General features: G+C 45.5%; 1 protein-coding gene across 1 annotated transcript; it reads left to right on the forward strand.

Moving 5' to 3' along the window:
* Positions 1–27,375, forward strand: LOC115191303 (slit homolog 2 protein-like). Its single transcript, XM_029749169.1, has 5 exons — positions 1–366; positions 1,150–1,293; positions 7,156–7,299; positions 17,144–17,307; positions 27,200–27,375. The coding sequence occupies exons 1-5, from the start codon at positions 311–313 to the stop codon at positions 27,334–27,336; spliced, it is 645 nt and encodes a 214-aa protein (XP_029605029.1). The 5' UTR covers positions 1–310; the 3' UTR covers positions 27,337–27,375.

Here is a 27,375-nt window from a genome sequence, read left to right on the forward strand (position 1 = left end):
CCAAGGCATGGCCCGTCTTTCCATTCGGGGGAAATTAGCAAAGGTTGATGATGGGCGATCGCCCGCCCATCATACAAACTCGTCCCTTTAGCTGTGAGCGATTTGAATATTGATGACTCTTTAGTTTTCTTTCTCCCTCCTTTGTCTAAGTGATTTTTTTATGTCTCTTGTCTGGCTTTAGCAACTGCTCTCTGACTCACTCAGTCACTGTGGGGCTATTAACCTTCGTTTTAACATTCTGTCTCTCTCTCTCCCCCCCTCTCTCTGGCTCTCTCTCTCTTTCCACATCAGGCGCCTGAATGACAATGAAATGTCCATCCTGGAGGCTGTGGGGACCTTTAAGAAGCTCCCCAACCTGAGGAAGATGTATGGCTGTTTTCATTCCTCCATTGCCCTTTAAAACATACATACACACAGGCTGAGTTGTTGTGGTGTGTTGCAGTCTGGGCATGTCTTGTCTGAGAGGTTTATGTCAACAGCAACTTTTTATGCAATGAGCGGTTTTAAGAACCTAGGTAGGGGAGGAGAGGAGAAGAGGGGGAGGAGAGGAGACTGGGGAGGAGAGAGGGAGGCAGGGGAATATTCTATCCAAATGGGAGAGGACAAGGTGATTTATAGTCAGGCAATATAAAGGGCCCACTCCAGGAAGATGAAAAAAGCCAAGTCTGCTGCTGCTGTACACAACACGATGAGGAGTGATTTATCCAACATGAAAATGCATACCATCTAGCATCATCAGAGAAATGATAAATTGAGCAACATCTTAACTTCTCCCCTCCTCCTCATGGCGCCTTGGAAAACTGGTGTAGACATTGTTTGCTTCCCATCACACTTAGGAATGCTTTGGATATTGCCTGTTGTTTGTAACCAATCATACTTTGGATTGTTTGGCCTAAGACTATGACACAGCGGGTAAAACCAGTTGAAATAATGTCGTTTCCACCTGTTCCGCCCTTTGGGGAAGGATTAGGACGCAGGCGAGACAAACGTTAACCCAATTAGGCTTGATGATTGATTTTCCCCATTACTGGAGTGGGAGGCTAAATGAGAAGTTTATGTGTTTGGGTGGTTATAATGATGTTTAGGTAAAAAGATCTTAACACAGTGTGATATTTACCATGTTCATCTCTCTCTCCCCCTCTCTCACAGTAACCTTAGCAACAACAAGCTGCGGGACATACGCGAGGGGGCCTTCGACGGAGCCGTGGGGGTCTTGGAGTTGCTTCTGACGGGCAACAAGCTGCAGGCGCTGCAGGGACGAATGTTCCGAGGGCTGACCGGACTCAAGACACTGTGAGTGGAGCCGAGCGGCCATCTTAGAATATAAAGGCTTAGACCAATGCCCAAGGGTTCAAGGTTTATTTAATAATATCCACATGGCTGTCATAATCTAGGTTTCCATCTAATTGGCGACAGATTGGCATGCGAATATTCTAAAATCTGCTTAAATAAAATACCTGCGATGTGTTTCCACCAAACTGACTTGTTAAGGATAAAAATCACTACGTGATGACATACTTTTAGTTTTCATGTACAGAATAAAACTCTAAATTCACTATTCACTATCTTTCTGTTGCGTTAAATAGACAATGTGCCTCCTCTGGTCTTGGCACGTGGGCTCCAGACAAAAGCTTGCAGATAAAGTGCGGGTAGGCTAGTCTACATGATGAGATTATGGATAAGAGCGAGAATATGTTTATCGATCATCATGTCATCAGAATGAGACCATCAATATTTATTGTAAAGGAGAAAAACATGTCCTTATCAATCTACACACAATACCCCATAATAACAAAGCGAAAACAGGTTTTGGGATTTTTTAGGAAATGTATTGAAAATAAAAAACAGAAATTACTTATTTAAGTATTCAGACCCTTTGCTATGAGACTTGAAATTGAGCTCAGGTGCATCCTGTTTCCATTGATCATCCTTGAGATGTTTCTACAACTTGATTGGAGTCCACTTGTGGTAAATTCAATTGATTGGACATGATTTGTAAAGACACACACCTGTCTATATAAGGTCCCACAGTTGACAGTGCATGTCAGAGCAAAAACCAAGCCATGAGGTCGAAGGAATTGTCCATAGAGCACCGAGACAGGATTGTGTTGAGGCACATCTGTGGAAGGGTACCAAAAAATGTCTGCAGCATTGAAAGTCCCCAAAAACACAGTGGCCTCCATCTTTCTTAAATGAAAGAAGTTTGGAATCACCAAGACTCTACCAATAGTTGGCCGCCCAGCCAAACTGAGCAATCGAGAGAGAAGGGCCTTGGTCAATGAGGTTACCAAGAACCTGATGGTCACTCTGACAGAGCTCTAGAGTTCCTCTGTGGAGATGGGAGAACCTTCCAGAAGGACAACCATCTCTGCAGCACTCCACTAATCAGGCCTTAATGGCAGAGAGGCCAGACGGATGCCAGTCCTCAGTAAAAGGCACATAACGGCCTGGAGTCGATCAAACCAAGATTGAACTCTTTGGCCTGAATGCCAAGCGTCATGTCTGGAGGAAACATGCCACTATCCCTACGGTGAAGTATGGTGGTGGCAGCATCATGCTGTGGAGATGTTTTTCAGAGGCAGGGACTGGGAGACTAGTCAGGATCGAGGGAAATATGGATGGAGCAAAGTACAGAGAGATCCTTGAAGAAAACCTGCTCCAGAGTGCTCAGGACCTCAGACTAGGGGGCGACGGTTCGCTTTCCAACAGGACAATGACCTTAAGCACACCGACAAGAAATCGCAGTAGTGGCTTCGGGATAATTCTCTGAATGTCCTTGAGTGGCCCAGCCTAACATCTCTGAAGAGACCTGAAAATAGCTGTGCAGCGATGCTCCCCATCCAACCTGACAGAGCTTGAGAGGATCTGCAGAGAAGAATGGGAGAAACTCCCCAAATACAGGTGTGCCAAGCTTGTAGCGTCATACCCAAGAAGACTCGAGGCTGTAATCTCTGCCAAAGGTGCTTCAACATTTTTTTAACGTTTGCAACCTGTTTTTGCTTCATCGTTATGAGGTTTTGTGTGTAGATTGATGAGAATTGTTTTTGTTTAATCCATTTTAGAATAAGGCTGTAATGTAACAAAATGTTGAAATAGTGAAGGGGTCAGAATAATTTCGTACACTGTTTATGCCATTTAGCAGATGATTTTATCCAAAGTGACTTACATTAGTGTTTATACACCGTATTAACTTTTTCAATAACGTCTCCACACACAATACATCTAACCACTGTATAGTCAACAACATTCACAGACATACACACTCCCACAGACCCGTTCTCTAAACAGATGCCTAGTGACTAATGACTGAGTGCATTCTGGGAAATTATATTTAAAGGAGCCTCAGTGACAGCTGGGCTCTATATCTCAAATCAAATCAAATTGTATTTGTCACATGCGTCACGTACAGGTGTAGACATTACCATGAAATGCTGACCTTACAAGCTCATAACCAACAATGCAGTTCAATAAATATATTTAAGAAAATATTTACTCAATAAACTAAATAAAAAATTAAAAGTAAGACAATAAAATAATACCGAGTCAATGTGCAGGGGTACAGGTTAGTCAAGGTAATTTATACAGGTAGGGGTAAAGTGGCTTTGCTAATAAAAAGACTAACATCTTGGTACTGTTATAATCTCCACCCGGGACAGCCAGAAGAGGGCTGGCCACCCCTCATAGCCCGGTTCCTCTCTAGGTTTTTTCTGAGATACCGGCCTTTCTAAGGAATTTTTCCTAGCCACCGTGCTTCTGCATCTGCATTGCTTGCTGTTTGGGGTTTTAGGCTAGGTTTCTGTACAACACTTTGTGACATTGGCTGATGTAAAAAGGGCTTTATAAATACATTTGATTGATTGACTATGCATTGATAATAAACAGCGAGTAGCAGCAGTGTAAAATACATACCCAAATCTAACTGCCTGTAGCAAGGATATGCATATTCTTTTTTTTCTTCTTTTTTTCCCTTTTTTTCTCCCCAATTTTGTGGTATCCAATTGTTAGTAGTTACAGTCTCATCGCTGCAACTCCCGTATAGAGTCGGGAGAGGCGAAGGTCGAGAGCCATGCGTCCTCCGAAAACAAAACCCGACCAAGCCGCACTGCTTCTTATTAACACAGCGCGCATCCAACCCAGAAGCCAGCCGCACCAATGTGTCGGAGGAAACACCATACACCTAGCGACCTGGTCAGCGTGCACTGCACCCGGCCCGCCACAGGAGTCGCTGGTGCGCGATGAAACAAGGATATCCCTGCCAGTCAAATTCTCCCTAACCCGGACGACGCTGGGCCAAGTGTGTGCCGCCCCATGGGCCTTCCGGTCGCGAACCCAGAATCTCTGGTGGCACAGCTAGCACTGCGATGCAGTGCCTTAGACCACTGCGCCACTCGGGAGGCGGATATGCATATTCTTGATAGCATTTGAAAGGAAACACTTTGAAGTTTGTGTAAATGTGAAATTAATGTAGAAGAATATAACATATTAGATCTGGTAACAGATAATACAAACAAAACAAACATGCATTTAAAAAAAAAAATGTGTTCCATCATCTTTGAAAAGCAAGAGAAAGGTCATGTTATAATATTTCAGTTTAGGTGCAATTTAGATTTTGGAGTGTGTGTGCAAAGTTTCAAATTGATCCAGTGAAGCATTGCAATACTGCACAGTATATTGTATCAAGTCTGCCCAAATGTGCCAAATTGGTCAATTCATACATTTTCAAGTACATAACTATAGAGAACAAACAAAAATGAAAATGTAAATTTACACACTACCAGGAATGTCCTACATGATGGATCATTAGCTTATACACTAACTTTCACACATCTAGATGGCCGGGTGGGTGTGGAGCCAGACACAGCAGGGGTTCAAACTGTAGAAACCAGTTCCTACATTTCAATATAAAAATAGATTTTATCAAACAAAATAACACTACATTTTATCTCTGGGACCCTCAGGATGATAAACCAGAGCAAGATTACTGAATGTAAGTACATTATTTACTTTCAAAGGTGAATGTATCAAACCAGTTGCCGGGATAAACATTTTTGTTGTTGTTGTGCACTCTCCTCAAACAACAGCATGGTCTTTTTTCACTGTAATAGCTACTGTAAACTGGACAGTGCAGTTAGATTAACAAGAATTTAAACTTTCTGCCTGGAAAGTTTGCTGTTACTTACAACGTCATTCTAGTCACATTAGCGCACGTTAGCATCAAATGTCCCGGTATAGGGACACCGATCCCTTAGAGGTTTTAAGGAGCCTTTTGGACCTAGACTTGGTGCCCCGGTACCGCTTGCCCTGCGGTAGCACGGGCGTACTGGGCTGTACGCACAACCCTCTGTAGCGCCTTACGGTCAGATGCCAAGCAGTTGCCATACCAGGCAGGATGTTCTCGATGGTGCAGCTGTATAATTTTTGAGGATCGGGGGACTCATGCCAAATCGAATCAGTCTCCTGAGGGGGAAAATGTGTTGTTGTGCCCTCTTCACAACTGTTTTGGTGTGTTTGGATCATGATAGTTTGTTGATGATGTGGACACCAAGGAACTTGAAACTCTCGACCTGCTCCTCTACAGCCCCGTCAATGTTAATGGGGGCCTGTTCGGCCCGCCTTTTCCTGTAGCCCACGATCATCTCTCTCTCTCTCTCTCTCTCTCTCTCTCTCTCGATTAAATGCAGTCACAGCTCATAGCCACCTTATTTTGACACAAAATTGAGAGCAGATTCATTCTCTGTAGCCTAACTGATGTCCAGAAAGGCTTACTGATGGGGCTGCTTTGGTCCTAATGAAGCGAATTGGGGAGGGGGGCGTGCATAGGGGAACATGAATGGAGTCATTGTCCTGCAGTATTGAATTTACAGGCTTTTAAATCCCAGGAGCATGATCTAAATTGAGTTTGCCTGTCTCTGATCCCTGCCTGTTAGAGGCTAATGCAGTATTTGCTGCTTTCACATGTTCATCACAAAGGGGCTCTGGTTGGATGTTCATCACAGAGGGGCTCTGGTTGGATGTCCATCACAGAGGGGCTCTGGTTGGATGTTCATCACGGAGGGGCTCTGGTTGGATGTTCATCACAGAGGGGCTCTGGTTGGATGTTCATCACAGAGGGGCTCTGGTTGGATGTTCATCACAGAGGGGCTCTGGTTGGATGTTGATCACAGAGGGGCTCTGGTTGGATGTTGATCACAGAGGGGCTCTGGTTGGATGTTGATCACAGAGGGGCTCTGGTTGGATGTTCATCACAGAGGGGCTCTGGTTGGATGTTCATCACAGAGAGGCTCTGGTTGGATCACAGAGAGGCTCTGGTTGGATGTTCATCACAGAGGGGCTCTGGTTGGATGTTCATCACAGAGGGGCTCTGGTTGGATGTTCATCACAGAGGGGCTCTGGTTGGATGTTCATCACAGAGGGGCTCTGGTTGGATGTTCATCACAGAGGGGCTCTGGTTGGATGTTCATCACAGAGGGGCTCTGGTTGGATGTTCATCACAGAGGGGCTCTGGTTGGATGTTCATCACAGAGGGGCTCTGGTTGGATGTTCATCACAGAGAGGCTCTGGTTGGATGTTCCCACTTTTCCTTTTTTCTCTGTGCTTAAGTTTGGAATCACCCCTCCCCCCTCCATTAACCTAACCCTAACCCTTTAGTTTGGAACCCCCCCCCCCCCCGAACGCCTCTCTCCGTTAACCTAACCCTAACCCTTTACTTTGGACCCCCACCCCCCACCCCTCTCTCCGTTAACCTAACCCTAACCATTTAGTTTAGAAGCCCCCCCCCCCCTTCTGGCCCGCTCCAAAACAAACTCCTCTTTTGGGCCAGAACACTTCTAGTCACAATAACATTGGATTATACAAGGCCCCAACCACACAGCCCTAGAGCAGGGGACATGTTCAACACATGTCTGCACTGCAGTCTAACAGTCTCACAGCCTACCATCACATAACAGAGAAACAGTAGAACTTGGACCTGGAGTTTTTCCTGGTCATGTGGTCAGTACCATAGTGTTCCTATTGGTTTCCCATCTCACCATGATGTGTGTGTGTGTGTGTGTGTGTGTGTGTGTGTGTGTGTGTGTGTGTGTGTGTGTGTGTGTGTGTGTGTGTGTGTGTGTGTGTGTGTGTGTGTGTGTGTGTCCGTGCGTGTCTCCACGACAGGATGCTGAGGAGTAACCAGCTAGGCTGTGTGGACAACACCACCTTCACAGGCCTGAGCTCCGTACGCCTGCTGTCTCTCTATGACAACCGGATCTCCACCATCACCCCGGGAGCCTTCACCACACTGCACTCCCTCTCCACCATGTAAGTCTCCCCACTCCCTCTCTTCTTCTCTCTCACACACTCTCTTTCTCCCCCTCCCTCCTCTTCTCCTCACCACCCACCACCTGATTGTCTGTGATCACTCCCTCTCCACAGAAGTCTCATCTCCCTCCCTCCCATCCTCCTCCTCATCCCCTCTTCCCCCCACCACCTGACTGTTTGAGAGATGTCTCCTAACCCAGCCCTGGCTCTGGAAAGACAGACAACCTAAAGTGTGTTATCACAGCTCTCCATGGCTACAGAATACAGCTGCAGATGGTCTTGGTAATTACAAGCTTGTCTCTCTTCGCTCGTTATCAAGCTACAAATAGTTTCTATTTACGAGCGCCCCCTGGAGCATCGACAAAATATACTTTTATCTTTCCAAAGCTAGCAACATCATTGCAAATGTCCTTATGAAAATGTCTGCTTTCTAAATATTGTCTTGCGGTCCAATGGAACATTGCGGTCCAATGGAATATGATTCGAAATGAAGCAACATTTTAGTTGATAGCGATGAAGCAATGTTATGTCTGAGATTAACTTGTCAGATGTGATCAGTATTAAAATGAGAAAACTATTAAGATGTTATGCCTCTTACCCATGACCACCCAGAAGACAACGTATAAATAAACATTTATCTGATGAATAAAACGTTAAAGGCTGACATTCCTGGAAGTGCACCACTATCCCCTCATATGTAACCTGTACATGGAATCATGTTTATCTTGGGGCACTAGTCTCCTCCCTTCTCCTTCCACTTCTACTGCCTTATGCTCTATGTCTATCAGCTCTTTCCCTCCCTCTCTCCCTCTCTCCCTCCCTGACTCTCGCTACTCTCTAGGAGAGTAAAAGTAGTGCTGTGGTCTGCCAGCTCTCTAATTACCCTGCGGCTGACACTGACGGATCCGCTCCAGCGCGGCCTGCCTAAAAATACCGGCTGGTTTGTGAACCTGCACCGTGTAGAGCGGACCTGGCCAGGCAGCCTAGCACTGGGCCCAGCTGTGATCCCAGTGTACAAGTGTATCAGAGAAACAGTCAGTCACGATGGGCCAGAGCGACTTCTTGCTCTTTCTCTTGCTCTCTCAATTCAATTTCAATTTCAATTCAATTTTAGGGGCTTTATTGGCATGGGAAACATGCCATGTTGCCAAAGCAAGTGAAATGGATAATAAACAAAAGTGAAATAAACAAATTTACAGTAAACCACCTCTACCTTGTAATAACACAACTGATTGGCTCAAACCCATTAAGAAGGAAAGAAATTCAACAAATTAACTTTTAACAAGGCACACCTGTTAATTGAAATTAATTCCAGGTGACTAGATCATGAAGCTGGTTGAGAGAATGCCAAGCCTGTGCAATGCTGTCATCAAGGCAAAGCGTGGCTGCTTTGAAAAATAAAAATATATTTTGATTTGTTTAACACTTTTTTGCTTACTACATAATTCTATATGTGTTATTTCATAGTTCTGATGTCTTCACTATTATTCTACAATGTATAAAATAGGAAAAATAAGGGAAAACCCTTGAATGAGTAGGTGTGTCCAAACTTTTGACTGGTACTGTATATAAAACAATTGTCGCTTGCCATTTTGCTTCACATAAGATATGATAGGTTACTATTTATTAATCCCCCAGAGGGGAAATTTGATTGCAACAGCCAATACATACATTACCAATAAATACCTCATATAAACACAACAAGGACACACAGACATTAAAAGCAGCACATCATCATAGCCTCTTAGCATCACAGCCTCATAGGATTATAGCCTCATATCATCATAGCCTCATAGGATCACAGCATCATAGCCTCATATCATCATAGCCTCATATCTTCATAGCCTCATATCATCATATCATCACAGACTCATAGTCTCATAGAATCATAGTCTCATATCATCACAGCCTCGTATCATCATAGCCTCATATCATCACAGCCTCATATCATCATATCATCATAGCCTCATAGGATCACAGCATCATAGCCTCATAGGATAACAGCATCATAGCCTCATAGGATAACAGCATCATAGCCTCATATCATCATAGCCTCATACCATCATAGCCTCATATCATCATAGCCTCATAGGATCACAGCATCATAGGCTCATATCATCATAGCCTCATATTCATAGCCTCATAGGATCACAGCATCATAGCCTCATATCATCATAGCCTCATACCATCATAGCCTCATATCATCATATCATCACAGCCTCATAGTCTCATATCATCATAGCCTCATATCATCACAGCCTCATATCATCATAGCATCATAGGCTCATATCATCATAGCCTCATATCATCATAGCATCATAGGCTCATATCATCATAGCCTCATATCATCATAGCATCATAGCCTCATATCATCACAGCCTCATAGCCTCATATCATCATAGCCTCATATCATCACAGCCTCATATCATCATAGCATCATAGCATCGTAGGATCACAGCATCGTAGGCTCATATCATCATAGCCTCATATTCATAGCCTCATATCATCATAGCCTCATAGGATCACAGCATCATAGGCTCATATCATCATAGCCTCATATTCATAGCCTCATAGGATCACAGCATCATAGCCTCATATCATCATAGCCTCATACCATCATAGCCTCATATCATCATAGCCTCATATCATCACAGCCTCATATCATCATATCATCATAGCCTCATATCATCACAGCCTCATATCATCATATCATCATAGCCTCATATCATCACAGCCTCATATCATCATATCATCATAGCCTCATAGGATCATATCATCGTAGCCTCATATCATCATATCATCATATCATCATAGCATCATAGCCTCATATCATCATATCATCATATCATCATAGCATCATAGCCTCATATCATCACAGCCTCATAGCCTCATATCATCATAGCCTCATATCATCACAGCCTCATATCATCATAGCATCATAGCATCGTAGGATCACAGCATCGTAGGCTCATATCATCATAGCCTCATATTCATAGCCTCATATCATCATAGCCTCATAGGATCACAGCATCATAGGCTCATATCATCATAGCCTCATATTCATAGCCTCATAGGATCACAGCATCATAGCCTCATATCATCATAGCCTCATACCATCATAGCCTCATATCATCATAGCCTCATATCATCACAGCCTCATATCATCATATCATCATAGCCTCATATCATCACAGCCTCATATCATCATATCATCATAGCCTCATATCATCACAGCCTCATATCATCATATCATCATAGCCTCATAGGATCATATCATCGTAGCCTCATATCATCATATCATCATATCATCATAGCATCATAGCCTCATATCATCATATCATCATATCATCATAGCATCATAGCCTCATATCATCACAGCCTCATATCATCATATCATCATAGCCTCATAGGATCATATCATCGTAGCCTCATAGCCTCATATCATCATAGCATCATATCATCATAGCCTCATAGCCTCATATCATCACAGCCTCATAGGCTCATAGAATCATAGTCTCGTAGAATCATAGTCTCATATCATCACAGCCTCATAGGATCATAGACTCATATCATCATAGCCTCATAGGATCACAGCATTATAGCCTCATATCATCATAGCCTCATATCATCATATCATCATAGCCTCATAGAATCACAGCATCATAGCCTCATTTCATCATAGCCTCATATCATCATAGCCTCATAGGATCACAGCATCATAGCCTCATATCATCATATCATCATAGCCTCATAGCCTCATAGGACCACAGCATCATAGCCTCATATCATCATATCATCATAGCCTCATAGCATCATATCATCATAGCCTCATATCATCATAGCCTCACAGGATCACAGCATCATAGCCTCAAAGTCTCATAGCATCATAGTCTCATAGCATATGGTAAAAAGGTAAAAAGGTGAAATAACACTGTGATGATATGAGATACTGTGGAGGGGGTGACTAGTGTTGACTATAACACTGTGATGCTCCAGGTACTGTGGAGAGTGTGACTAGTGTTGACTATAGAACTGTGATGCTCCAGGTACTGTGGGGAGGGTGATTAGTGTTGACTATAGCACTGTGATGCTCCAAGTACTGTGGAGGGGGTGACTAGTGTTGACTATAACACTGTGATGCTCCAGGTACTGTGGAGGGGGTGACTAGTGTTGACTATAACACTGTGATGCTCCAGGTACTGTGGAGGGGGTGACTAGTGTTGACTATAACACTGTGATGCTCCAGGTACTGTGGAGGGGGTGACTAGTGTTGACTATAACACTGTGATGCTCCAGGTACTGTGGAGGGGGTGACTAGTGTTGACTATAACACTGTGATGCTCCAGGTACTGTGGAGAGTGTGACTAGTGTTGACTATAGAACTGTGATGCTCCAGGTACTGTGGAGGGGGTGACTAGTGTTGACTATAGCACTGTGATGCTCCAAGTACTGTGGAGGGGGTGACTAGTGTTGACTATAACACTGTGATGCTCCAGGTACTGTGGAGGGGGTGACTAGTGTTGACTATAACACTGTGATGCTCCAGGTACTGTGGAGGGGGTGACTAGTGTTGACTATAACACTGTGATGCTCCAGGTACTGTGGAGGGGGTGACTAGTGTTGACTATAACACTGTGATGCTCCAGGTACTGTGGAGGGGGTGACTAGTGTTGGTTATAATACTGTGATGCTCCAGGTACTGTGGAGGGGTGACTAGTGTTGACTATATCACTGTGATGCTCCAGGTACTGTGGAGGGGGTGACTAGTGTTGACTATAACACTGTGATGCTCCAGGTACTGTGGAGGGGGTGACTAGTGTGGACTATAACACTGTGATGCTCCAGATACTGTGGAGGGGGTGACTAGTGTTGACTATAACACTGTGATGCTCCAGGTACTGTGGAGGGGGTGACTAGTGTTGACTATATCACTGTGATGCTCCAGGTACTGTGGAGGGGGTGACTAGTGTTGACTATAGCACTGTGATGCTCCAAGTACTGTGGAGGGGGTGACTAGTGTTGACTATAACACTGTGATGCTCCAGGTACTGTGGAGAGGGTGACTAGTGTTGACTATAACACTGTGATGCTCCAGGTACTGTGGAGGGGGTAACTGGTGTTGACTATAGAACTGTGATGCTGCAGGTACTGTGGAGGGGGTGACTAGTGTTGACTATAGAACTGTGATGCTCCAGGTACTGTGGAGGGGTGACTAGTGTTGACTATAACACTGTGATGCTCCAGGTACTGTGGAGGGGGTGACTAGTGTTGACTATAGAACTGTGATGCTGCAGGTACTGTGGAGGGGGTGACTAGTGTTGACTATAGAACTGTGATGCTCCAGGTACTGTGGAAGGGGTGACTAGTGTTGACTATAGCACTGTGATGCTCCAGGTACAGTGGAGAGGGTGACTAGTGTTGACTATATCACTGTGATGCTCCAGGTACTGTGGAGGGGGTGACTAGTGTTGACTATAACACTGTGATGCTCCAGGTACTGTGGAGGGGTTGACTAGTGGTGACTATATCACTGTGATGCTCCAGGTACTGTGGAGAGGGTGACTAGTGTTGACTATAACACTGTGATGCTCCAGGTACAGTGGAGAGGGTGACTAGTGTGGACTATAACACTGTGATTCTCCAGATACTGTGGAGGGGGTGACTAGGGTTGACTATAACACTGTGATGCTCCAGGTACTGTGGAGGGGGTGACTAGTGTTGACTATATCACTGTGATGCTCCGGGTACTGTGGAGGGGGTGACTAGTGTTGACTATAGCACTGTGATGCTCCAAGTACTGTGGAGGGGGTGACTAGTGTTGACTATAACACTGTGATGCTCCAGGTACTGTGGAGGGGGTGACTAGTGTTGACTATAACACTGTGATGCTCCAGGTACTGTGGAGGGGTGACTAGTGTTGACTATAACACTGTGATGCTCCAGGTACTGTGGAGGGGGTGACTAGTGTTGACTATAACACTGTGATGCTCCAGGTACTGTGGAGGGGGTGACTAGTGTTGACTATATCACTGTGATGCTCCAGGTACTGTGGAGGGGGTGACTAGTGTTGACTATATCACTGTGATGCTCCAGGTACTGTGGAGGGGGTGACTGGTGTTGACTATAGAACTGTGATGCTCCAGGTACTGTGGAGGGGGTGACTAGTGGTGACTATAACACTGTGATGCTCCAGGTACTGTGGAGGGGGTGACTAGTGTTGACTATAGAACTGTGATGCTCCATGTACTGTGGAGAGGGTGACTAGTGTTGACTATAGCACTGTGATGCTCCAAGTACTGTGGAGAGGGTGACTAGTGTTGACTATAGAACTGTGATGCTCCATGTACTGTGGAGAGGGTGACTAGTGTTGACTATAGAACTGTGATGCTCCAGGTACTGTGGAGGCGGTGACTAGTGTTGGCTATAACACTGTGATGCTCCAGGTACTGTGGAGGGGGTGACTAGTGTTGGCTATAACACTGTGATGCTCCAGGTACTGTGGAGGGGTGACTAGTGTTGACTATAACACTGTGATGCTCCAGGTACTGTGGAGGGGTGACTAGTGTTGGCTATAGAACTGTGATGCTTCAGGTACTGTGGAGGGGGTGACTAGTGTTGACTATAGCACTGTGATGCTCCAGGTACTGTGGAGGGGGTGACTAGTGTTGGCTATAACACTGTGATGCTCCAGGTACTGTGGAGGGGGTGACTAGTGTTGACCTTTACACTCTTGAGGATCCTCTTTTCCAGGATGGCTCTAGATTGTCCTGGCGGGTGGCCATGGTAGATCCAGCCTTCTCCATGATTTTGTTCATCCTGTCTACTGCCTCCCTAGTGATGTTTCCACCACTTTTCTCGACTTTTCTGGTGCTCTTGATATTTTGTATTATAACAGCATCTGCCTGTCTGGAAGTTACAAAGCAAAGAGACTTTAATTTCTCCCTGTTTTCTCTTCTCGTTGTGAATATGACAATAGTTATTCTACCGTTAGATACAGTAGTGCTAATAATTCAAATCAAACACGTTGAAGGGAAGAGATTTAGAGTATGGCGTTAGATCTCTGCCGTGAGGCCGTGTCAGGCGGGTGGATGGTGGTGCATTCTAAGGTCAGCCTCCTAAAATGAATCCACGCTGTGGGCTGTGATAGCACAGGAATCGCTCTCCTTTCAGCTCTTCCGTTCTCAAACAAGAAAGGTCTTCCCAGCCTATCCCTGTAAGCTATAGGCTGTGTTAATGCTCCAGTCACTAACACACCATATTAGAGTCCTAGCAACACACAGTCAACTGCTTCTCTCTGCTACCCATCTGGACCCTGAGTCATTTCTGGAGGCACATTCAACTCTACACATAATATCGGGCACTGTGCTTACTGTTGTCTACGGCTGGTTACTGGTGTCTACAGCTGCGTACTGGTGTCTACTGGTGCTTACTAGTGTCTACTGGTGTTTAAGGGTTTCAACTGCTGCTTACTGGGGTCTACTGGTGTCTACTGGTGCTTACTGGTGTCTACTGGTGTCTACTGGTGCGTACTGGTGTCTACTGGTGCTTACTGGTGTCTACTGGTGTCTACTGACGTCTACTGGTGCTTACTGGTTCTTACTGGTGTCTACTGACGTCTACTGGTGCTTACTGGTGCTTACTGGTGTCTACTGGTGTTTACTGGTGCTTACTGGTGTCTACTGGTGCTTACTGGGGTCTACTGGTGTCTACTGGTGCTTAATGCTGCTTAAGGGATCAGCATGCTTCAGTTCGGCTGGCTGCTAGTCGAAGTCGGCTAGGTGAACCGAACGAGTGTGCTCGCATACTCACTTAAAATACTTTTTCTTGAAAAACGAGAAAAAAGCGGCAATAGTACTGTTTATCCGTTTTGAGACACCGTAGACAGTATACACTTCCTAACTCAAGAGATGTGTCATTCATTTTGACATTTTTTCCAAGGAGATCTTATTCGTTCAATTTTACATCTATCTAGTGGACACTACACGACTTTCAAAATCCTATCACTGACCCTCTCATATTAAAATACCATCTTCCCTGTAGTTTGTTTGTGTTGCCAACGGAGTGGTGCGCACACTAAACGATCTGGCACATCCTGGGGGTCACATAATACAAGATTCTTCACTTGGTCGTGAGGATTCTCCATACCACCACACTGTCTCGCCAAAACAATGATGTGATTAGAATGTTAACATAACTGGAACGAGCTGTGACTCAAAGCAGCCTCATAAACGTTCAGTAAGACATTCATGCTTGCCGTACAGAGTTTAAATAACTAGCCAACATTTAAGAATTGAATAACATTGCTTGTGATCTTCAGAGCTGTAATGATTTGACACTTTGGTTAAAGGCAAGTACAAACGCATGCTAGTAGTAGTCATGGCTCCTGTTGGAGAGTCTACACATTCTGGGTGATGTGAAACAACGACATCATCTCACTGGCTTCTTCTCTGGTGAGCTCTCGTTGGTTACTGCTGATCACCGTTCTCAAAACTTGTTGTTGCACATCTCACACTACAAGAGCGTTGCAGATTTTGTGCCGATAAAATCAAACATGTTTGAAAATATCGAGACGTCTGGGAATACTCAAAGACGGGATCGGTAGCCCTCAGATTGTGTCTCTGACCCGTTTACATTAAACTACTGTCGGTGACGGCCACGCATCCCGAGTACGCACCGACATGGGGATTTTGTCACCAATCTCAAAAACTTGTTTTGGAAGGCTAAATTCGGGACCAAAATCGTGTTGTGTACACCCGGATTAAGATGTTTGGTGCAGTATTTCTCAATGGATAAAAATGTGCATGAAAATGAATAATCTCGTTGAAAGACAACAAAGCGTTTACTGAAGAATCCCTACTGTTGACCAATCACTGACGAAGGGGCGTAGACTTCGGAATGCCTCAAGAAATTTTTTTGTGTGCCTGAACACCTGAAAAGTCCAAAACCAACAAAAACATCATCATAATATATGCACAAACTCTTCCGAACTGTTTTGGCTGGAAGCATGCGGACGCCTTTCCTGGTGTCTACTGCTACTTACTGGTGTCTACTGCTGCTTACTGGTGTCTACTGCTGATTACTGGTGTCTACTGCTGCTTACTGGTGTCTACTGCTGCTTACTGGTGTCTACTGCTGATTACTGGTGTCTACTGCTTACTTACTTGTGTCTACTGCTTACTTACTGGTGCTTGCTGGTGCCTACTGGTGACTTACTGGTGTCTACTGGTGACTTACTGGTGTCTACTGGTGTCTACTGCTGCTTACTGGTGTCTACTGGTGACTTACTGGTGCTTACTGGTGTCTACTGGTGCTTACTGGCGTCTACTGGTGCTTACTGGTGTCTACTGGTGACTTACTGGTGTCTACTGCTGCTTACTGGTGTCTACTGATGTCTACTGGTGCTCACTGGTGTCTACTGGTGCTTACTGGTGTCTACTGACATCTACTGGTGCTCACTGGTGTCTACTGGTGTCTACTGGTGCTTACTGGTGTCTACTGTTGCTTACTGGAGTCTACTGGCGTCTACTGGTGCTTACTGCTGCTTAAGTGAGACTCACTCAAGGGTGAAAAGTTAAATGCCAATAATAGCAGCTCAATGCTTGGGATAATTTCTCCCTAACATTTTCCAGGTGAAATAGTGGTCACTTTAGACAACTCAGTGTTTATTATCCTCTTCAGTGATCTGCTCATCTATTTGTGCTCTTGTAAGATGGCTGCTCCCTCAGTGGCTTGTCAAAGACTGCAAGCTGTTGTCAGTTAAGTTTGTCAGTGATGCAAACCAGAACCCAAATGATTCCCACACATGTTCACCCCCCTCACTCCTCTCTCTCTCTCTCTCCCTCAGTAACCTACTGTCCAACCCCTACGTCTGTGACTGTCACCTGGCCTGGCTGGGTTTGTGGCTGAAGAAGACCAGGGTTGTGAGTGGGAACCCTCGCTGTCAAAAACCTGCCTTCCTCAAGGAGATCCCCATCCAGGACGTGGCTAAACCCGATTTCACCTGCGACGGTACGAAACACACACACACCACACCCACAGAGACAACCCCTAAAAACACAGATGCCCCATACACACACACCTGGCCCCATTTCTCCCTCACCTCCATCCATCTAACCATCCATCACACCTGGCCCTGTTTCTCCCTCACCTCCATCCATCTAACCATCCATCACACCTGGCCCTGTTTCTCCCTTACCTCCATCCATCTAACCATCCATCACACCTGGCCCTGTTTCTCCCTCACCTCCATCCATCTAACCATCCATCACACCTGGCCCTGTTTCTCCCTTACCTCCATCCATCTAACCATCCATCACACCTGGCCCTGTTTCTCCCTCACCTCCATCCATCACACCTGGCCCTGTTTCTCCCACACCTCCATCCATCTAACCATCCATCACACCTGGCCCTGTTTCTCCCTTACCTCCATCCATCTAACCATCCATCACACCTGGCCCTGTTTCTCCCTCACCTCCATCCATCTAACCATCCATCACACCTGGCCCTGTTTCTCCCTTACCTCCATCCATCTAACCATCCATCACACCTGGCCCTGTTTCTCCCTCACCTCCATCCATCACACCTGGCCCTGTTTCTCCCACACCTCCATCCATCTAACCATCCATCACACCTGGCCCTGTTTCTCCCTTACCTCCATCCATCTAACCATCCATCACACCTGGCCCTGTTTCTCCCTCACCTCCATCCATCACACCTGGCCCTGTTTCTCCCACACCTCCATCCATCTAACCATCCATCACACCTGGACTTGTTTCTCCCTTACCTCCATCCATCTAACCATCCATCACACCTGGCCCTTTTTCTCCCTCACCTCCATCCATCTAACCATCCATCACACCTGGCCCCGTTTCTCCCTCACCTCCATCCATCTAACAATCCATCACACCTGGCCCTGTTTCTCCCTCACCTCCATCCATCTAACCATCCATCACACCTGGCCCTGTTTCTCCCTCACCTCCATCCATCTAACCATCCATCACACCTGGCCCCGTTTCTCCCTCACCTCCATCCATCTAACCATCCATCACACCTGGCCCTGTTTCTCCCTCACCTCCATCCATCTAACCATCCATCACACCTGGCCCTGTTTCTCCCTCACCTCCATCCATCTAACCATCCATCACACCTGGCCCTGTTTCTCCCTCACCTCCATCCATCTAACCATCCATCACACCTGGCCCTGTTTCTCCCTCACCTCCATCCATCTAACCATCCATCACACCTGGCCCCGTTTCTCCCTCACCTCCATCCATCTAACCATCCATCACACCTGGCCCCGTTTCTCCCTCACCTCCATCCATCTAACCATCCATCACACCTGGCCCTGTTTCTCCCTCACCTCCATCCATCTAACCATCCATCACACCTGGCCCTGTTTTCTCCCTCACCTCCATCCATCTAACCATCCATCACACCTGGCCCTGTTTCTCCCTCACCTCCATCCATCTAACCATCCATCACACCTGGCCCTGTTTCTCCCTCACCTCCATCCATCTAACCATCCATCACACCTGGCCCTGTTTCTCCCTCACCTCCATCCATCTAACCATCCATCACACCTGGCCCTGTTTCTCCCTCACCTCCATCCATCTAACCATCCATCACACCTGGCCCTGTTTCTCCCTCACCTCCATCCATCTAACCATCCATCACACCTGGCCCTGTTTCTCCCTCACCTCCATCCATCTAACCATCCATCACACCTAGCCCCGTTTCTCCCTCACCTCCATCCATCTAACCATCCATCACACCTGGCCCTGTTTCTCCCTCACCTCCATCCATCTAACCATCCATCACACCTGGCCCTGTTTCTCCCTCACCTCCATCCATCTAACCATCCATCACACCTAGCCCCATTTCTCCCTCACCTCCATCCATCTAACAATCCATCACACCTGGCCCTGTTTCTCCCTCACCTCCATCCATCTAACCATCCATCACACCTGGCCCTGTTTCTCCCTCACCTCCATCCATCTAACCATCCATCACACCTGGCCCTGTTTCTCCCTCACCTCCATCCATCTAACCATCCATCACACCTAGCCCCATTTCTCCCTCACCTCCATCCATCTAACCCTCCATCACACCTGGCCCTGTTTCTCCCTCACCTCCATCCATCTAACCATCCATCACACCTGGCCCCATTTCTCCCTCACCTCCATCCATCTAACCATCCATCACACCTGGCCCTGTTTCTCCCTCACCTCCATCCATCTAACCATCCATCACACCTAGCCCCATTTCTCCCTCACCTCCATCCATCTAACCCTCCATCACACCTGGCCCTGTTTCTCCCTCACCTCCATCCATCTAACCATCCATCACACCTGGCCCCGTTTCTCCCTCACCTCCATCCATCTAACCCTCCATCACACCTGGCCCCGTTTCTCCCTCACCTCCATCCATCTAACCATCCATCACACCTAGCCCCGTTTCTCCCTCACCTCCATCCATCTAACCATCCATCACACCTGGCCCTGTTTCTCCCTCACCTCCATCCATCTAACCATCCATCACACCTGGCCCTGTTTCTCCCTCACCTCCATCCATCTAACCATCCATCACACCTAGCCCCGTTTCTCCCTCACCTCCATCCATCTAACCATCCATCACACCTGGCCCCGTTTCTCCCTCACCTCCATCCATCTAACCATCCATCACACCTGGCCCTGTTTCTCCCTCACCTCCATCCATCTAACCATCCATCACACCTGGCCCTGTTTCTCCCTCACCTCCATCCATCTAACCATCCATCACACCTGGCCCTGTTTCTCCCTCACCTCCATCCATCTAACCATCCATCACACCTGGCCCCGTTTCTCCCTCACCTCCATCCATCTAACCATCCATCACACCTGGCCCTGTTTCTCCCTCACCTCCATCCATCTAACCATCCATCACACCTGGCCCTGTTTCTCCCTCACCTCCATCCATCACACCTGGCCCTGTTTCTCCCACACCTCCATCCATCTAACCATCCATCACTAGAATTGAACAATACCTCTTATTGTCTTATGACATCAGGCTTTGTGTCCAGGGCCCCTGGTTCTGGGGCAGGCACTATGTGAAGGGTCTTATGACATCAGGCTTTGTGTCCAGGGCCCCTGGTTCTGGGGCAGGCACTATGTGAAGGGTCTTATGACATCAGGCTTTGTGTCCAGGGCCCCTGGTTCTGGGGCAGGCACTATGTGAAGGGTCTTATGACATCAGGCTTTGTGTCCAGGGCCCCTGGTTCTGGGGCAGGCACTATGTGAAGGGTCTTATGACATCAGGCTTTGTGTCCAGGGCCCCTGGTTCTGGGGCAGGCACTATGTAAAGGGTCTTATGACATCAGGCTTTGTGTCCAGGGCCCCTAGTTCTGGGGCAGGCACTATGTGAAGGGTCTTATGACATCAGGCTTTGTGTCCAGGGCCCCTGGTTCTGGGGCAGGCACTATGTAAAGGGTCTTATGACATCAGGCTTTGTGTCCAGGGCCCCTAGTTCTGGGGCAGGCACTATGTGAAGGGTCTTATGACATCAGGCTTTGTGTCCAGGGCCCTGGTTCTGACTTTTAGACTCACTGCTCTATTTCTGTCTTAGCTACTGTCACACATCTCCATCTACATCCATCTACAAGCCATTCATATCCACTTCCCGTGAAATTCCATTGGCTGTGTAAAATGCACCACGGAATCTGCTGCTTCCACCTGTTACTAGGCATAGGCCCAAGACCGTCTACACAACCCCCTCCCCTCCATGGCTCTGTCCTCCTATAGTCTACGGCATGTGGGACACACACTCTCTCTCACACACACAGACACGCACACACTGTCCACCCACATAGCTATTAACTCCTGTATCTGACAGAACAGGGGCTAGGGAGTAGGGACTGTGAAGACCAATGGAACAGTAACCGTGGGCGACCACATTATCTCATGTCAGTGTGGGTTTTATGGGGACTCTGTCATTTCCCCCAGGCAGAGTGAGGGAGATGGAGCCCCAAGTAACAGATCTGTGGCCGTAACATTTTACACCAGAAAGGAAATGCGGTTTGGCTTCTGTCTGGTCGAACACAGGACTAGCTGCCTCTCTCTCTCTCTCTCTCTCTCTCTCTCTCTCTCTCTCTCTCTCACAGTGGGCCTCTTGTCAAATGCACCGGGCTCTTGGGAAAATAGCAGTTCTACTCTTAAGGACTGTAGGGATTAGCTCAAAAAATGTTCTCATATAGTCAATTAAATTGTGAGTTGTAATAATTAGGTAACTTCTATATAAGTCCCAGACAGCCAAGTTATACAGTAGATATAGAGTTTCACTATATGAGCTACGCTAGCTTCATTTCTTCTGCTTACAGTGGCTTCAGAAAATATACATACTCTTTGAATTATTCCACATTTTGTTGTGTTACAGACTGAATTCAAAATGGATTAAGTATATATTTTTTTCTCACCAATCTACACACAATACCCCATAGTTACAAAGTGAAAACATGTTTTTAGACATTTGTACACATTTATTTAAAATGAAATACAGAAATATCTCATTTACATAAGTATTCACACCCCTGAGTCAATACATGTACAATCACCTTCGGCAGTGATATCAGCGAAGAGTCTTTCTGTTTTAGTCTCTAAGAGCTTTGAACACCTGGACTGTAAAATATTTGCCCATTATTCTTTAAAAAATATTCAAGCTTTGTCAAATTGGTTGTTGATCATTGCTAAACAACCATTTTCATGTCTTGCCATAGATTTTTAAGCAGATTTAAGTCAAAACTGTACACTCGGGAAAATTGACTGTCTTCTTGGTAAGCAACTCCAGTGTAGATTTGGCCTTGTGATTTAGGTTATTGTTCTGCTGAAAGGTGAATTCAGTGGCTGATGGAAAGCAGACTGGACCAGGTCTTCCTCTAGGATTTTCCCTGTGCTTAGCGTACGTTTTTCACCCTGAAAAGCTCCCAGTCCTTAACAATTACAAGCATACCCATAACATGATGTAGCCACCACTATGCAAATATGTAGAGTGGTACTCAGTAATGTGTTGTAGTGGATTTTCCACAACATAACACTTTGTATTCAGGACAAAATGTTAATTACTTTGCCACATTTTTTGCAGTATTACCTAAATGCCTTGTAAACAGGATGCATGTTTTGGAATATTTGTATTCTGTACAGACATCCTTCTTTTCACTCTGTCAGTTAGGTTAGTATTGTCAGGGTTAGGTAGGTTTCTTTCTAAATGTAGTCTGTTACAGTTACTAGTTACTTTACCTGTCCAAAATTGTAATCAGTAACATAACTTTTGGAATACTTAAACTCAGTAATGTAATTTCCCCCTAAGAGGCGCTGTAAGGCGTGGGTGTTTGCTGACGAGGAATGATGTGCAGGAAGCAGGGATTCAGGGTATTGGCTTTAATAGGCACAATGGCTTAAATGACAAGCCAACCCAAACAGCGCTCAGAGCGCACTACAAAACAAAGTGCCCCAAACACAAGGGACAAAACACAGCTTGCGCAAAACACACGCACTACTGAAAATGTACAACAAACAGCGTGTCACCACGCACAGCATACAATGATAATAATCCCACACAAAGAGCAGGCGGGCCTACTGGCTAATAAAGCCCGCTAATCAGCCCAACTAAGAACAGGTGCACCTAATAACGAAAAGGGGGGAAAACATAAAGGAAATCAGTGGCAGCTAGTAGGCCGGTGACGACGACCGCCGAGCGCCACTCGAGCAGGAGGGGGGGCCACCTTCGGTAGGAGTCGTGACAGGCGCAAGGTTTAGCTGGCACAGCCACAGTCATAAAATCTGATTTTAAACTTAACCCTAACCACACTGCTAACCCTAGTGCCTAACCTTAACCTTACATTAAGACCAAAACCTTTTTTTTTACATAACCTTTTTTTTTTACAACATAGCACATTTTGACGTTGCAGCTGGTCCATCTAGTGGAAATCACTCAGTTCTGCCTCAAGGACAAGACTCCTCCCAATAAACGTCAACCTGCTTAAGAGGCATTAGAAGAAGACAAAAATGTATATTACCAATTGCAGGATAAATCAATGTTAGCGTTTACATAGCTGCCCATAAATGTTTGTATCATTTCACTTTATAAGTTGGTTATATAGGCTTCTTCTAACCCATTGCTTTATACTACAGATAATAATACGATTAGACTATAATAAAAAATATTTTTAAAAATAACAGTGTCAGATTTTCAATCATTCCAATTACCTCTTGATCTTCAAAAATAGGACTTGGAAATATATATTAGCCAAATTGTTTTATCTGAGCATAACCCCAAAACTAAGGACTAATTAGCCTACACTGTTGTTTATGATTTAGTTGTCATGGAGGACTGATTGGGCTCATCGCTTCGAGTTGAAAAGGAAATGCTGCTCTTCTGGAACTGCTTTGAGCACTACCGAGAATTGTTATTTGCAAATGTATGCCATATGATGCATTTGCTATAGGCCTATTGTTGACATTTTTGTTTGTGACACTTTGATATCTTGATAATTAGCAGCTGTTTAAGTCTATCAAAAGTATGCAAGTTTGAGCAAGTCTGTTAGGCCTATGGAATTTTTGGGGAATCAGCACGAATTAGATGGAACAATAAAAGCCACATTCCTGGGCTTCTTAAATGAAACTATTATGTTGATTCTGTTGCAAAACGTTTCTTAAACTGAAGCAAATGGAACAAAACAGGGAGGGACCTACCTATAGTTTTGCTCTGTTTGCTTCTGTTTGGTTCTTAAACAGATAATGGTTTCCATAATGAATACACCCCTGGTTTTAAAAACAATGATTGATAGGAAGCTTAAACTTCTTCAATTCAACCATTATTGGGTTAAAATACACATATACATTTTTATATTTATTGGAAAGGAGCATCAAGTTCATCACCCTGTACTTTCACCACCCTGTGAAGTTCATCAGCCTGTACTTTCACCACCCTGTGAAGTTCATCAGCCTGTACTTTCACCACCCTGTGAAGTTCATCAGCCTGTACTTTCACCACCCTGTGAAGTGCATCACCCTTTACTTTCACCACCCTGTGAAGTTCATCAGCCTGTACTTTCACCACCCTGTGAAGTGCATCACCCTTTACTTTCACCACCCTGTGAAGTTCATCAGCCTGTACTTTCACCACCCTGTGAAGTGCATCACCCTTTACTTTCACCACCCTGTGAAGTTCATCAGCCTGTACTTTCACCACCCTGTGAAGTGCATCACCCTTTACTTTCACCACCCTGTGAAGTTCATCAGCCTGTACTTTCACCACCCTGTGAAGTTCATCAGCCTGTACTTTCACCACCCGTGAAGTTCATCACCCTTTACTTTCACCACCCTGTGAAGTTCATCAGCCTGTACTTTCACCACCCTGTGAAGTTCATCAGCCTGTACTTTCACCACCCTGTGAAGTTCATCAGCCTGTACTTTCACCACCCTGTGAAGTTCATCAGCCTGTACTTTCACCACCCTGTGAAATTCATCATAACTTCTTTCATCTGTAGCCTAATAAACTGCATGCTCTCCCAACGAGTCATAGTGGGAAAACCACACAGCATGTCATCACGTAACTCCAAGTTTACTTCGATATTAAATCAATATTTGCACATAAAATCATTTCCACCTACATTTCCCACGTAATACATTTTACCAACACAAAAAGACCCCAGTGTGTCTAGCGGATTTTGTTTTGTCAACATTTGGGAAGTTTCAATCAGGCCTGCCGTCATGATTTTTTCCCCCCAATGTACCTTAAAAAGGTTGGATAGAATCCCTGTTAGAGAGAAAACAGAAAGGAGTCAAATCATGTTTTCTCCTTTCACAGCCATTAAACTAACTGTTTTAAAGAGCGGGTTCCTTCCTCTCCGGCAACTAAGTTATGGAGGACGCCTGTATCTTTGTAGTGACTGGGTGTATTGATACACCATCCAAAGTGTAATTAATAACTTCACCATGCTCAAAGGGATATTCAATGTCTGATTTTTTTATTTTTACCTATCTACCAATAGGTGCCCTTCTTTCGAGGCATTGGAAAACCTCCCTGATCTTTATGTTTGAAACTGTGTTTAAAATTCACTTCTCGACTGAGGGACTTTACAGATAAATGTCTGTGTGGGGTACAGAGATCAGGTAGTCATTCAAAAATAATGTTAAACACTATTATTGCACACAGAGTGAGTCCATGCAACTTATTATGTGACTAGTTAAACACATTTTTACAAAGGGGTTGAATACTTATTGACTCAAGACATTTCAGCTTTTCATTTTTTATTATTTTGTAAACGTTGCTAAAAACATAATTCCACTTTGGCATTAAGGGGTATTGTGTGTAGGCCAGGGACACAAAATCTCAATTTAATCAATTTTAAATTCTGGCTGTAACACAACAACATGTGGAAAAAGTCAAGGGGTATGAATACTTTCTGAAGGCACTGTATCTATAGCTGGAGGCCATAGGCGGAAGGTCATGTTTCATTTAGCCCTCAATGCTACATGCTAAGTAGAGGGAGCAGGAGGAGGGGTTAGGGCAGTCTGTATCCCTCCACCTCAAGGTCCACATTGCTGCAGCTACAATGACACTCATTGACTCCGTCCTATTTTTAGACTTCTAGTTGTAGCTAGAGTAATGATGGAGAAAAAAAGTGTTAATTAGTGGGAGATTTGAGGTCCCCCAATCATCAAGTCAGCATTTTGGCTCCCTCCCTAGTCCTCTACAGACAGGCTGCATCAGACCCAGGCAGTGCTGTGGGTTATTGTTGAGCAGACTTCAGACGTCATTACCTTCATAACCTTCCATTAATGTCTTAATTCCCTGTTTCTTTTTCACCTGGGGTGTAATTCAAGCCTTTGAGATATCATCTCTCAGGCCTTAGATTAAAGCTGCTTGGGGGATGGAGGGAGGGAGCTAAGGAAGGAGGGAAATGGAGGAAGACTCAGGCCAAGAGCAATATTATGTTTTTCTGTAATAATGGTATTTTTTTATTTTTTTATTCAACCTTTATTTAACTAGGCACGTCAGTTAAGAACAAATTCTTATTTACAATGATGGCCTACCCCGGCCACACCCTAACCCGGACGACACTGGGCCAATTGTGCACCGCCCTATGCGACTCCCAATCACGTCCGGTTGTGATACAGCCTGGAATCAAACCAGCGTCTATAGTGACGCCTCTAGCACTGAGATACAGTGCCTTAGACCACTGCACCACTCGGGAGCCCCAAAACAGTTCCTCCCACTAGGCAAGGCAGGCAACTGGCTGAGACATTTAGGATATGGTGGTGCAATTATACGATTATCGATCAACTTGGGGCTTCATTTATAGAGTTCCACTTTCAAAGGGGCAGAGTAAAGTTCTGGCACTGTTGCCAGGTTGTGAAATGTCTATCAATGACTATTTTGTACCCCCCCCTAGCTTCTCCTCTAATGTGAGTGGAATGTGATGTGATTTACAGTCATATTTCATCTCTATCTGTCTTCTTCCTTCCTTCCCTCTCTCTCCCCCCTCTATACCCTCTCTCTCCCTTTCTCTCCCCCTCTCTCTCTCCCCCTCTCTCTCTCCCCCTCTCTCTCTCTCTCTCTCCCTCTATTCCCTCTCTTTCTCTCCCTCTATATCTCCCTTCCCTCCCTCTCTTTCCCTTTCTCTCTTCCCCTCTATCTCTCCCTTCCCTCCCTCTCTCTCTCCCTCGCTCTCCCCCACCCCTCTCTCACTCTCTCCTCTATCCCCTCGCTCTCTCTCTTCCCTCCCTCTCTCCCTTTCTCTCTCCCCCTCTCCCCCCTCTTTCTCTCTCTCTCTCTTTCCCTTTCTCTCTCCCCCCTTCTCTCTCTCTCTCTCTCTCTTTTCCCTCTCTCTTTCTTTCTTTCTTTCTTTCTCCCTCTCTCTCTGCAGGCACTGAGGAGAATGTATGTTTTCCAGTGTCAAGCTGCCCGGAGTCATGCACATGCTCAGACACAATTGTGCGCTGCAGTAACCGGGGTCTACGCATTCTGCCCAAGGGCATACCCAAGGACACCACCGAGCTGTGAGTCACCTACACACACACACACACACACACACACACACAC

The sequence above is a fragment of the Salmo trutta genome, unplaced genomic scaffold (genome assembly GCF_901001165.1).
Source record: "Salmo trutta unplaced genomic scaffold, fSalTru1.1, whole genome shotgun sequence".
Lineage (NCBI taxonomy): Eukaryota > Metazoa > Chordata > Actinopteri > Salmoniformes > Salmonidae > Salmo > Salmo trutta.

What these genes read in the sequence shown, in the direction of transcription:
- LOC115191303 (XM_029749169.1), top strand. Translation starts at nt 311, where the DNA reads ATGTCCATCCTGGAGGCTGTGGGGACCTTTAAGAAGCTCCCCAACCTG. An exon ending in CTCCCCAACCTGAGGAAGAT is followed by an intron (nt 367 to 1,149) that starts GTATGGCTGTTT and finishes CCTCTCTCACAG; the next exon opens with TAACCTTAGCAACAACAAGC. An exon ending in ACCCGATTTCACCTGCGACG is followed by an intron (nt 17,308 to 27,199) that starts GTACGAAACACA and finishes CTCTCTCTGCAG; the next exon opens with GCACTGAGGAGAATGTATGT.